The following is a 13,187-nucleotide window of genomic DNA, read 5'->3' as shown; positions in this document are numbered from 1 at the left end:
CTGCAGTCCGTGTGGTGAAGGTGCTCCCACAGTGCTGGTAGGGAGGAAGTTCCAGGATTTTGACCCAGCGATGATGAAGGAACGGCCGATATATTTCCAAGTCGGGATGGTGTGTGACTCAGAGGGGAACGTGGAGGTGGTGGTGTTCCCATGCGCCTGCTGCCCTTGTCCTAGATGGTGGAGGTTGCGTCATGTGTTGCTGCATGTATTACATGAAGTGATGAGTAACTGTGCATCTTTTTTCAGTTACAATGAAGCCTTGATGTACCTTATCCATGCTTACCAATATAACAAAGAACTGCTGTCCAAAGGCATATACAGAGGCCACGATGAAGAGCTGATGTCACATTACAGGCGAGAGTGTTTGCTCGTAAGTGCAGCTAGACAGAAACAGTGAATAATTAATGTAGTCTTACAGGTTGCCTCTAGGAAACAGCACACTTGAGTCAAAGTGTAACATTTGCTGTTTTTTTTAACCGCAGTCCTGTTTTATGTACCTTTGCGATATTTAAAATCTTCCCTAAAATCTCTGCAATAAGCTGCATTATTGTAGAATCCACTCTCCTTTATTGGATGGGGCAGAAATACGTACATCGGATTTATACAGATCCTAGTGTTGTTAACAAAGGCAGAAAATTGCTGAAAACACTCGAGGTCAGACAGCATGTGTGGAGAGAGAAACAATGTTAACATTTCAGACTGATGACCTTTCATCAGAACTGAAAATAGTTTGAGATGTAACGGGTATAAGCAAGTTTTAAAACAGCCTTCCGGACTCGACATTGAGTTCAACAGTTTCGGGTCATAACCTCTGCCCCGTTTTATCAGACGATAACTATTGATAATTCTGCTATCCTCAGTACACCTCATCTGGACCCACCTTTTCTTTCTTTAACTTGTCCCATTACCATCTCCTTTAGCCCTGCGCCATCATCCCCTTTGTCATTTAATCTCTCCTGCCTTCCACCCTATCACGGACCTTTCCTTTTGTTCCTCCCTGCTTAAAACCTGTTACATCTCAAACTTTTTCCAGTTGTGACGAAGGGTCATGGACCTGAACCATTAACTCTCTTTCTCTCTCCACAGATGCTGCCTGACCCGCTGAGTGTCTCCAGCATTTTCTGTTTTTACTTCAGATTTCCAGCACCCGCAGTACTGTGCTTTTGTGCTGGTGTTGTTAATGGTGTTTGAGGGGAGCATTGTGCTAGGCACTGCCTTACCGCCACTTGGACAGTGGTTCAAATCTCGCTGCGACTGGCAGGGTGAAAGCTCTCTCTCTGTCGCTGGCTGCAACGGTTGTGATTGAGTCAAGTTTGGGCAGTCTCAACGCCCGATGAGCAGGGGCACATGGCAATAAAGCTCTTTTTCATTGGCTCAAAGTTAGCATTCGCACACTGCAAGGCTACAGGTGAGGAAAATAGAGAAAAGTTTCATAAGTGCAGAAAGTTGTGTCTGAGACTCGGGCAGAATAGTCGGAGTTTTACTGGGCATCTAATCTGACCCTGGGACACTTGCTGCAGACACTGGCTGACTGAAATGAATAACATCTTGATGAACACAAAAAAGTTCTTAAAAATTGCATGAGAGATGCAACTCATCGATGTATTACATGGTTACATAGTATGTACAGCACAGAAAAGGCCATTCGGCCCCACAGGTTTGTGCCGGTGTTTATGCTCCACACAAGCCTCCTCCCACCCCTCTTCATCGAACCCCGTCCATACATCTTTCTATTCCTTTCTCCCTATGTGTTTATCTAGCTTCCCCTTAAATGCATCTCTGCTATTTGCCTCACCCCCTCCTTGTTGCAGCGAGTATCACATTCTAACCACTCTCTGGGTAAAGAAACATAGAAATTTAGAGACCAGAAGGAGACCATTTCGGCCCACCATGTCCGCGCCGGCCAACAAAGAGCCACATGGCCCTCGGTCGGCAGCCCTGAAGGTTAAATATAAACCAATGAACAATGGCGGAAAGGTAAAGAGCACCCGGTCCAACCAGTCCTCCCCACACAACCGCGATACCCCTTACACTGAAACATTCTCCACTCCACCCCACCCGGAGCCATGTGATCTCCTGGGAGAGGCAAACAGATAAAAACCCAGGCCAATTGGGGAAAAAAATCTGGGAAAATTCCCCATATCCCTGCCGTTCTTTCTCTAAGTATTTATCCAATTCATTTTTGAAGACAACTATTGAATCTGTTTTCATCACCCGACCAGGCAGTAAATTCCAATTCCTAACTACTCGTTGCATAAAAAAGTATTTCCTCATCGCCTCTGGTTGTTTTGCCAATCACCTTAAATCTGTGCCCTCTGGTTATCGACCCTTCAGCCATTGGAAACCGTTTCTCTTTATTTACTCTGTCTAAATCCTTCCTGATTTCAAACACCGCTATCAAATCTCCTCTCGGCCTTCTCTAATTTGAGGGTAACAATCACAGCTTCTCCAGTCTAACCACGTGACTGTAATCCCTCATCCCTGGAACTATTGTAGTAAATCTCTTCTGTGCCCTCTCCAAAGCCTCTCCAAATCTATTATATTTGATAGTAACATTATAGACCATTTAAAGCTGTGACGTATCCCTTTGTGTAGAAGCTGAATGAGCACGCTGCCGCTCTCTTTGAGTCTGGGGATGACCAGGAAGTAGAGGAAGGCCTCACCACCATGAATGAGTTGGTCGTGCCCTGCCTGCCACTGCTGTTGGTGGATGAAATGGAGGAGAAAGACATTGTGGCTGTAGAGGACATGAGGAACCGGTGGTGTTCGTATCTGGGGCAAGAAATGGAACGTGAGTATTGGATGAGAATTGAGCCATCCAGACCCAAAATACAAGGGCAGGAGGTTCGGGACCATGGGATAGACTGAAATATATTGAACTACAGTTTTAAAAAAAACTTATCTGAAAGAAAGCAAAGGTTTATAATGGTTAGATATCATCAGTACCAGGCTGTTTTTGTTAGAACAGAGGAGATTATGGGTGATGTGATTTGAAGAGATGAAGTAGTTGGAAACATGCTATTTCCAGCCTAGAAGGGGTCTAGAGCAGAGGGACGCAGACATATGAGCAAATGTATGAGATGTAGGGTGTGAGACTGTAGAAGGCACTACTGGAGTTAATGATTGAAGCAGAGATGGTGTCAGCCGCGGCTCAGTGCGTAGTGTTCTCGCCTGTGTCAGAAGGTTGTGGGTTCAAGTCCCACGCCAGTGACTTGAGCACAATAATTCTCGGCTGAGACTCCCAGTGCAGTGCTGAGGGAGTGCTGCACTGATGGAGGTGCCATCTTTCGTATGAGACGTTAAACTGAGGCCGCATCTGCTCTCACGGCATTATTTCGAAGAAGAGCAGGGGAGTTATCCCTGGTGTCAATATTTATCCCTCAATCAACATCACTAAAAAAACAGATTACCTGGTTATTATCACATTGCTGTTTATGGGAGCTTGCTGTGTGCAAATTGGCTTCTGTGTTTCCTACATTACCACAGTGACTACACTTCAAAAATACTTAATTAGTTGTAAAGTGCTTTGGGACAACCGGGGGTTGTGAAAGACTTATAGAAAGTCTTTCTTTCTATGTATCTCGGGTAATGCGCACTTCTTCATGGAGGGGGGGCAGTAATGTGGAGGGCCCGGCTTTGGCCTCTTCAGAGGCTGGTCTGGGGATTGGAGTGGGAGTGGCAGTTGATTCTGTCAATGGACGTGGGGTCTGGGCGTATTCCCTTATTGCAGCAGCTAACTCCGACATTCCCTCCCTCATGTTCACGGTGTTCACCGACAGTGTATCGGCTGCCTGCGACATTCCCTCCCTCATGTTCACCGACAGTGTCTCAACTACCCGCGACATTCCCTCCCTCGTGCCCAGACAGTGTTCCCATTTCTCGTGAGAGTGTTGTTACTTCTCCCGACAGTCCCGCTACCTCATCACTCTCCCCACTGATGGTGTCCAGGAGTGATCGTGTAAGGTCAATGCTCTCCCCATTCATTGCCATCATCTGAACCACATCTGTTAGATCCTGCACCCCAGGAGAGCGCTGTCGAGCTCTCCTTCTCCTCCTCACCCTGGGTGTGTCTCGCTGTATCCCACTGGGATCCGCAGCCTCGGACGGTGGGGCCCTGGGTGTGCCTCGCTGCACCCCACTGGGACCCGCAGTCTCGGACTGTGAGAAACCATGGAATGTCCCAACATTTCGTACCACTCAGGAAAGGGCCTGTCACCTCAACGGGCGGCACCTGCACCTCCTCCAGAGTGAGTACAAGTGTGAGGGCTTCATCCTCCCCCTCCCCCTCACCCCCATGCTCTTGGTCTGGAAGGTGGGATTGGAAGATGTTCTCCTCCAGGCTCGTCTGTGTCTGAATCTTCTTCTGCATCGGTTTCAGTCTCGTCAGAGTTGGCCCCAAGTTCTGCAAAATATAACAGAACAGACAAATGGTTAGCAGCAGAGGAGGGGGCAGGGTGGGTGGCATGAGTAGGCTCACACAGCGCAGGCCGCAGGCTCATTTGAAGGACCACGATGAATGATAGCACATTGCATCAACTGAAGCGTAGCTGACGGAGACATCCCCATGAACCGAAGCATGGCTAGCCTGCGCAGTACTTAACATGTAGCAAAGCCAGACTGGAATTTGCAGGATTTAACCTCTCCCTCGAGTGTGGCCCAGCTTGTGCAGTGGTGGTTGCTTTTCTCCAGGCAGGACCCTTCAAAGCAGCGACCCTCTCTTCCAAGTGTGTCAGTGGGTGCAGATTTGCCGGGCCTCCTCCTGTTCGAGTTCTTTCCCTTTTGTTGTGTGCCATCTTCCTCTGCAAAGATGAAAATATAACTTTTTAGAGAGGGTGTCTTTCTGTTGGGTGGGACATACAGATGGTCACATTTACAATTGCAATTCCAGTGAATAAATGAAAATATTACTTACACTAACTACTTGACCAAGGTCCTGCCACTTTTTGCACTGGCCTCCAGACCTCAGGGTGGTCACTATTGCGCAGTAATCTTCTGCAAGTTGGTTCCAGTGTTTCTTCATTTCTTTTGGTGAAACTTTTATGTGACCTCTGCTGGTGTCCAGTTCATGGCATCTGACCTCAATCACAGTAACCACTTCATCCTGTAAGAAATTCTTGGTTCTTGAGCTGTGTTGCATATTGTATTGCAGCTGTGATTTTTCCAATGAGAATTAAAGTTCTAACACACAACTGGCTCTTTAAAAATGGCCAAATGCAAACCGCGAGCTGTACTGGGCATGTGCGCCCATAGTAGACACGTCAAAAAACGTCCTTTTTTTTCGCGCGTGCGCAGAAAGGGGGTTGGGGGCGGCATCGTTTTTTTGGTGTAGACATTAGGCTCAAACCCCCGAAGCTAAAGGACAGGCTGCGGGCGCCAATTTCAAAAATTAGAATGGGGAAACTTGCTCGTTACTTTTTTAGAATAATCGGGGCCAATAAAAAGGGGCATAACTCTTGCAATACGCAGAAAAACGGCATTGGGGAACATTGAGCCATTGTTAGTAAAGTTGCAGAATGTGGAAGAGCATATTTTTAATGAGGGGAGGGAAGGGAAAGGAGATATTTTAAAGTCGAGATCTAATTAAGGTATTCCAAATTATGAAGGGTTTTGATAGAACAAGTGAGGAGAAACGGTTTCCTCTGGCAAATGGATCGGTAACCAGAGATCATAGATTTAAAATAATCGACAAAAGAATTCGAGGGGAAACTAGGAGAAATGATTTCACGCAGAGGGTTGTCATGACCTGGAACTCACGACCAGATCATGACAACCCTCTGTGTGAAATCATTTCTCCTAGTGGTGGAAGCAGATTCTGTCGGAACTTTCAAATGGCAATTGAGCATGTGCTCGGTGGATTCATTTTCAGGGTTATGGGAAAGTTGGGGTGCAAGTTTAAATTGGACAGCGCATTCAAAGAGCCAGCACAGCCTCCTTCTGTGCTGTAAGATTCGTAAGAGATTAGTGAAGACAAACGTAGGTCCCTTGAATTCAGAATCGGGTGAATTTATAATGGGGTACAGAGAAATGCTAGACCAATTGAACAAATACTTTGGTTCTGTCTTCACGAAGGAAGACACGAATAACCTTCCGGAAATACTAGGGATCAGAGGATCTAGTGAGAAGGAGGAACTGAAGGAAATCCTTATTAATCAGGAAATTGTGTTAGGGAAATTAATGGGATTGAAGGCCGATAAATCCCCGGGGCCTGATGGTCTGCATCTCAGAGTATTTAAGGAAGTAGCCCTAGAAATACTAGGTGCATTAGTGATCATTTTCCAACAGTCTATCAACTCTGGATCAGTTCCTATGGACTGGAAGGTAGCTAATGTAACACCACTTTTTAAAAAAGGAGGGAGAGAGAAAACGGGGAATTATAGACCGGTTAGTCTGACATCGGTAGCGGGGAAAATGTTGGAATCAATTATTAAGGATGAAATAGCAGCGCATTTGGAAAGCAGTGATAGGATCGGTCCAAGTCAGCATGGATTTATGAAAGGGAAATCATGCTTGACAAATCTTCTGGAATTTTTTGAGGATGTAACTAGTAGAGTAGACAAGGGAGAACCAGTGGATGTGGTATATTTGAACTTTCAAAAAGCTTTTGACAAGGTCCCACACAAGAGATTGTTGTGCAAAATTAAAGCACATGGTATTGGGGGTAATATACTGACGTGGATAGAGAACTGGTTGGCAGACAGGAAGCAGAGAGTCGGGATAAGCGGGTACTTTTCAGAATGGCAGGCAATGACTCGGGTGCCGCAGGGCTCAGTGCTGGGACCCCAGCTATTTACAATATACATCAGTGATTTAGATGAAGGAATTGAGTGTAATATCTCCAAGTATGCAGATGACACTAAGCTGGGTGGCAGTGTGAGCTGTGAGGAGGACGCTAAGAGGCTGCAGGGTGACTTGGACAGGTTAGGTGAGTGGGCAAATGCAGTATAATGTGGATAAATGTGAGGTTTTCCACTTTGGTGGCAAAAACGTGAAGGCAAAATATTAACTGAATGGCGGCAGATTAGGAAAAGGGGAGGGGCAACGAGACCTGGGTGTCATGGTACATCAGTCATTGAAAGTTGGCATACAGGTACAGCAGGCGGTGAAGAAGGCAAATGGCATGTTGGCCTTCATAGCTAGGGAATTTGAGTATAGGAGCAGGGAGATCTTACTGCAGTTGTACAGGGCCTTGGTGAGGCCTCACCTAGAATATTGTGTTCAGTTTTGGTCTCCTAATCTGAGGAAGGACGTTATTGCTATTAAGGGAGTGCAGCGAAGGTTCACCAGACTGATTCCCGGGATGGCAGGACTGACATATGAGGAGAAACTGGATCGACTGGGCCTGTATTCACTGGAGTTTAGAAGAACTAGAGGGTATCTCATAGAAACATATAAAATTCTGATGGGACTGGACAGGTTAGATGCAGGAAGAATGTTCCCGATGTTGGGGAAGTCCAGAACCAGGGGTTACAGTCTAAGGATAAGGGGTAAGCCATTTAGGACTGAGATGAGGAGAAACTTCTTCACTCAGAGTTGTGAACCTGTGGAATTCTCTACCACAGAGAGTTGTTGATGCCCGCTCATTGGATATATTCAAGAGGGAGTTAGATATGGCCCTTAAGGCTAAAGGGATCAAGAGGTATGGAGAGAAAGCAGGAAAGGGGTACTGAGGTGAATGATCAGCCATGATCTTATTGAATGGTGGTGCAGGCTCAAAGGACCGAATGGCCTACTCCTGCACCTATTTTCTATGTTTCTATAAGGCATATTATTCTGAAAATGTATCGAGTGAAGCGTGTCCTGAACTATGTACAGTTGAATAGTGCACTAAAGCAAGATGACATTTATATTACCGTGATGTATAAAGCAAAAGAAGTGTGGGATAAAACAACAACAGGCCAATTAAGATAAAAACATTAACGTCTATCCAAGGTTAAAATTGTTGAGATTGTTCCTGTATTGTAAAGGATGTGAGAGATCTTTTGATAAAACAGCCTTAAAGTGTTGCTTGAATAACGGCATATTTTTGCTTTGTGTTCAAAATATTGCTGAATATATAAAAGTATATATATTGCCGTGGGCTACAATTGTGGGAAAAGTTTGTTGTTCAGGCCTAATGATAGTGAGTGAAAGATTGTTGGTCTTTACTGCAAAGGGGTTTGGAGTACAACTGTACAGGGCTTTGGTGAAACCACACCTGGAGTACTGTGCACAGTTCTGGTCTCCATTCCTGAGGAAGAATATGCTTGCCTTAGAGGGGGTGCAACAAAGGTTCACGAGCAGTGTTCCCCCTAATTTTTTTTTGGGTGCGCGGCACATTCACAGTTAGACGAATGCTCGAAATTTAACATGGGAAAAGCTGTTCCAGGGCTGCGCCAGACAGGCAGAGAGCTGCACGGTCATGCAGGGTAGAGGGAGTGTTGTTCACTAGATTGATTCCAGGGTTGTGAAGGTTGTCCTGTGAGGAGCAATTGAGTAGATTGGGCCTATACTGTCTGGAGTTTAGAAGAATGAGAGGTGATCTCACTGAAACATGTAAGATAGGCTGCGAGGTTGTTTCCCCCTGGCTGGAGAGTCTAGAAGTAGGGGGCATAGTGTCAGGATGAGGGATCGGCCATTTAGGATAGAGATGAGGAGGAATTTCTTCACTCAAAAGGTTGTGCATCTTTGGAATTCTCTACCCAGAGGGCTGTGGATGCTCAGTTGTTGAGTGTATTAAAGACAGAGATCGATAGATTTTTGGACACTAAGTGAATGAAAGGATACGGGGATACGGCAGGGAAGTGGAGCTGAGTCCATGATCAGATCAGCCATGATCTTATTGAATGGCGGAGCAGGCTCGAGGGGCCATATGGCCTATTCCTGCTCCTAATTCTTATGTTCTTATGTTCTAAGATGCTGTTTGCTGCTGAATGGTCTGTTGTCGGTGGATAATCAGAAGTAAAAGTTCTGAGGAATAAAACCATAAGCTCATAGTGAGATTGAAAGGACCATTCCTATAAATGCTATAGGGGGGTGAAGGGCATAGGATTATTAATACATGCGCTGCAGAACAGTGAGCCTGAAGTGGACTCGGGAGGTGAGCAGTCGCAAAGGACAGGAAATCGGGGACATGGGGGACGGAGCGGCTCCTTGGGCACCATCAATCTCCAAGTTATCCACGCCATCCCAACGTGGGTCGAAATCCTGGAACTCCCTACCCATCAGCATTGTGGGAGCACCTTCACCACACAGGTTACAGCAAGTCAAGGGGAAGGCTCACCACCACCTTCTCAAGGGGCAATCGGAATGGGCCGCATCCAGAGAATCAGTTTTTTACTTACACCGTGACATGCAACAAAGGAATTCTCAATAGAAATGTTTACATAGCATTTCACATTATAAGTGATTGCAAAGTATTGCTGAAAAATCGTGATAGCAGGAAGTGGCATGGACACTGGGAGTCAAGACCAAATATAGTCTTCAGCTGAAGTAGGGGTTAGAGCGGATGGGGACCAAAGTCAGCAGAGGTAATTCAGTCTAGGTCTTAGTCATATATTCTGGATTTATATTTACATAAATACTTTGATTTTTTTCCTGATTAAAAGAAAGAAAAATTTGCATTTAATATCGCCTTTCATTACATCAAGCCACCCCAAAGTGCTTTACCATCAATGAATCACTTTTTGAAATGTAGTCACTGTTGCAATGTAGGAAATGCGACAGCCAATTTATGCACATCAAGCTCCCATAAACATCTATGAGATGATGACCCGATACCCTGTTTCAGTAATATTGGTTGAGGATAAATATTGGCCAGGAGAGAATTCCTGCTCTTCTTCAGAATGGTGCCCATGGGATCTTTTATATCCAGGCGGAGCCTCGGTTTAACTCACTCAGCACTGTACTGGAGTGTCAGCCTGGATCTTGTGCTCAAGTCCCTGGAGTGGGACTTAAACTAACAGAGACGAGAGTGCTACCCAATAAACCATTTGCAATAATTATGGCAGTTTGAGAAGCAGAGAATTGGTTGAAGATTGGGATTTTCTGTGCAGTACAGGCTGAGGGGCTGGGAGAAATGCCACTGAGTGCGAAAGTGCCGTCACTGTCAGAGTATAATTACAGTGTGATAAGTTTACCCAAGTAGTTTCCATTATATATGTGGAATTTATAAAGTTGACAGGAATGCTCTCCTGACTGGCCTCCCATCTTTCACTCATCCAAATTTGAGCTCATCCAAAATTCAGCTGCCTGTCTCATTAACTCACAACAGGTCTCGTTCACCCATCACCTCTGTGCTCGCTGACCTACATTGGCTCTCGGTCCAGCAACGCCTCATCCTTGTTTTCAATCCCGTCCAATGCCTCGCCCCTCCCTATCTCTGTTACCACCTTCAGTCCCATAACCTTCTGGGATCACTGTTCCTCCAATTCTGGCCTCATGTGCATCCTCGATTTTCATCGCTCCACCATTGCCGGCTGTGCTTTCAGTCGCCTGGGCCCTAAGCTCTGGAACTCCCTCCCTAAACCTCTATACCCCTCTCCTCCTTTAACAACATAAGAAATAGGAGCAGGAGTAGGCCATTTGACTCCTCGAGCCTGCTCCGCCATTTAATAAGATCACGGCTGATCTGATCATGGACTCAGCTCCATTTCCTTGCCCTCTCCCCTTAATGCTTTACTCCCTTATCGCTCAAAAATCTGTGTTTCTCTGCCTTAAAAATATTCAATGACTCAGCCTCCACAGCTCTCTGGAGCAGCAAATTCCACAGATTTACAACCCTCTGAGAAGATAAATTCCTCCTCATCTCAGTTTTAAATGGGCGGCCCCTTAATCTAAGACTATGTCCCCTAGTTTTAGTTTCCCCTGAGTGGAAATATCTTCTCTGCATCCACCTTGTCGAGCGCCCTCATTATCTTATATGTTTCAATAAGATCACCTCTCATTCTTCTGAACTCCAATGAGTATAGGCCCAACCTACTCAACCTGTCTTCATAAGTCAACGTCCTCATCTCCAGAATCAACCTAGTGAACCTTCTCTGAACAGCCTCCAATGCAAGTATATCCTTCCTTAAATACGGAGACCAAAACAGTACGCAGTGCTCCAGGTGTGGCCTCACTAATACCCTGTACAGTTGTAGCAGGACTTATCTGCTTTTATACTCTATCCCCCTTGCAATAAAGGCCAACATTCCATTACTTGCTGTACCTGCATACTAACTTGTTGTGTTTCATGCACAAGGATCCCCAGGTCTCTCTGTACTACAGCACTTTGCAATTTTTCTCCATTTAAATTATAATTTGCTTTTCTATTATTTCTGCCAAAGTGGATAATCTCACATTTTCCCACATTATACTCCATTTGCCAAATTTTTGCCCATTCCCTTAGCCTGTCTATATCCCTTTGCAGATTTTTTGGATCCTCCTCACAATTTGCTTTCCCACCCATGTTTGTATCATCAGCAAACTTGGCTACATTACACTCGGTCCCTTCATCCAAGTCGTTAATATAGATTGTAAATAGTTGAGGCCCGAGCATTCTCCATAAAACCTATTCTTCTTAACCAAGCATTTGGTTACCTGCCCTAATTCCTATTTATGTGGCTCGGTGTCAAATGTAATTTGATTACGCTCCTGTAAAGCACCTTGGGACGTTTTACTATGTTAAAGGCGCTATATAAATGCAAGTTGTTGGTGAAATGCTCAGGCATCGGTGTTGTAATATATTACAGCGATGCTCATGTCAGTCGCGGATCTGTGACATGTGGCGGGTAGCCATGTGATGCTTACTGGAGATGTGTTGCCAATGTTTTTTATTTATAAAAATCTTCCGTCTCTCTCTTTTCCCCCCCCCCCCCCCCACCCCCCTCCCCCAATCACCCATTTGCAGCCAACTTACAAGAGAAGCTGACCGACTTCCTGCCAAAGCTGCTGGATTGCTCGACCGAGATCAAAGCTTTTCGCGACCCGCCAAAACTACCTTCCTTCTCCACCCACGAACTGTGCGAGCGTTATGCTCGCGTCATGGCGTCTCTCAGTCGAACTCCCGCGGACGGCAGATGAAAAGAAACAGCGGGATTCTTCGTTTGTTTTTTTTTTTGTTTTTTTGGGAGCACGTTACAACCAACCAGGACTTCTTTACGTTTTAAAGTTTTGTTTTTTTTCTGTTCCAAAATATAACCCTTGCCTTCCCGTCACAGGGTTTGCTTGCTGCTGCTATAGATTTTACCCATTTTTTTTTTTAAATAAAAAAAAAACTAAATTAACCGCAACACAAAAGCGTCCATTTACCATAAATGAACCTGTTAACGCCACGACTGGCAGTGGACACAGCTCATGCGCATGATGCTTTGGGCAGCACTGGACGAGGCGGCAATGCTGGTGGAGGAGTGAGACCAGAATAAAATAGAGACAGATGTTTAAATTAAGAGTTGAACTTATTAAAACGAGAGTTTTAGCCCCTGTATTTTTTGGTTTCCCCCTGCCCCACCAGTTTCCGTTGGTGATAGCTCACCATGCTATCTTTTTTTTTTAAAAAGAATCTCAATTTCATCCATTGAATCTTATTCTTTCTAAATTACTCTTTACGACAGCCAATCAAATGAGAAGTGTAGGAGCTGACCCTCCCCTCGCGCCCCCCCCCCCCACCCCCACCCCCAGAAAAATGACATCACGAGGCTTGTGAAGGAACTGAAAGAATAAAGTTTTATTTATGGCTATTTTTTTGATGTAACGATAAAACCTCTGCTGTTCTGCGTTGTTTTTTTTCAAGGAAACAAACGTCTCTCTTCCTTTGAAAGTGAGATGGGGTCGTCAACAATGTTCCTGCTAAAAGCATTTTTGGGGGTGCGCAGCCTAATTATAAATCTGTACATGCGCGTTTTGTGCATTTAAAAGCCGGCGAGGCTGCTGCACGGGACCTCCAGACAGCCGTGCAGCTTAAAGGGAACATTGGTCGCCAGCCCTTCAGGATTGCCCGACATTCTCCAACAATTGAAGATTGATCTCCAGGACACTTGGGAGTTACCCCAGGGGGGAGAAAAAAAATCATCGGCGGCGTGAAGCAAAATTCTGCTTTTTCCACTTCCTTTGTTGAACACTTTCATTGGTGATGGCGATGGAGAGAAAAGCTATTTCACTAACTGTTGTTCAAGAAAACAGAAGGCTGAGAGGTGACCCTAAAGAAGTCTTTGATTCTGCCATCTTGAGCA

At 45.3% G+C, this 13,187-nt stretch overlaps 1 protein-coding gene across 7 annotated transcripts in view; it reads left to right on the top strand.

Annotated features, from left to right (window-relative positions):
- Positions 1–12,717, top strand: part of usp25 (ubiquitin specific peptidase 25) — a 211,708-nt gene extending 198,991 nt beyond the window's left edge. For all 7 annotated transcript variants that reach the window (XM_070893240.1, XM_070893239.1, XM_070893235.1 and 4 more), the window contains 3 exons: positions 247–370; positions 2,596–2,791; positions 11,867–12,717. In XM_070893240.1, the coding sequence (XP_070749341.1) occupies positions 247–370; positions 2,596–2,791; positions 11,867–12,039 (493 nt within the window). In that variant the 3' untranslated portion in view covers positions 12,040–12,717. The remainder of the gene's footprint in view (positions 1–246; positions 371–2,595; positions 2,792–11,866) is intronic.
- The last annotated feature ends 470 nt before the right edge of the window (positions 12,718–13,187 follow it).

This window comes from Pristiophorus japonicus, chromosome 11 (assembly GCF_044704955.1).
Source record: "Pristiophorus japonicus isolate sPriJap1 chromosome 11, sPriJap1.hap1, whole genome shotgun sequence".
NCBI lineage: Eukaryota > Metazoa > Chordata > Chondrichthyes > Pristiophoridae > Pristiophorus > Pristiophorus japonicus.
Note: the sequence above shows the minus strand (reverse complement) of the source record. Positions and strands in the feature narration are given on the sequence as shown.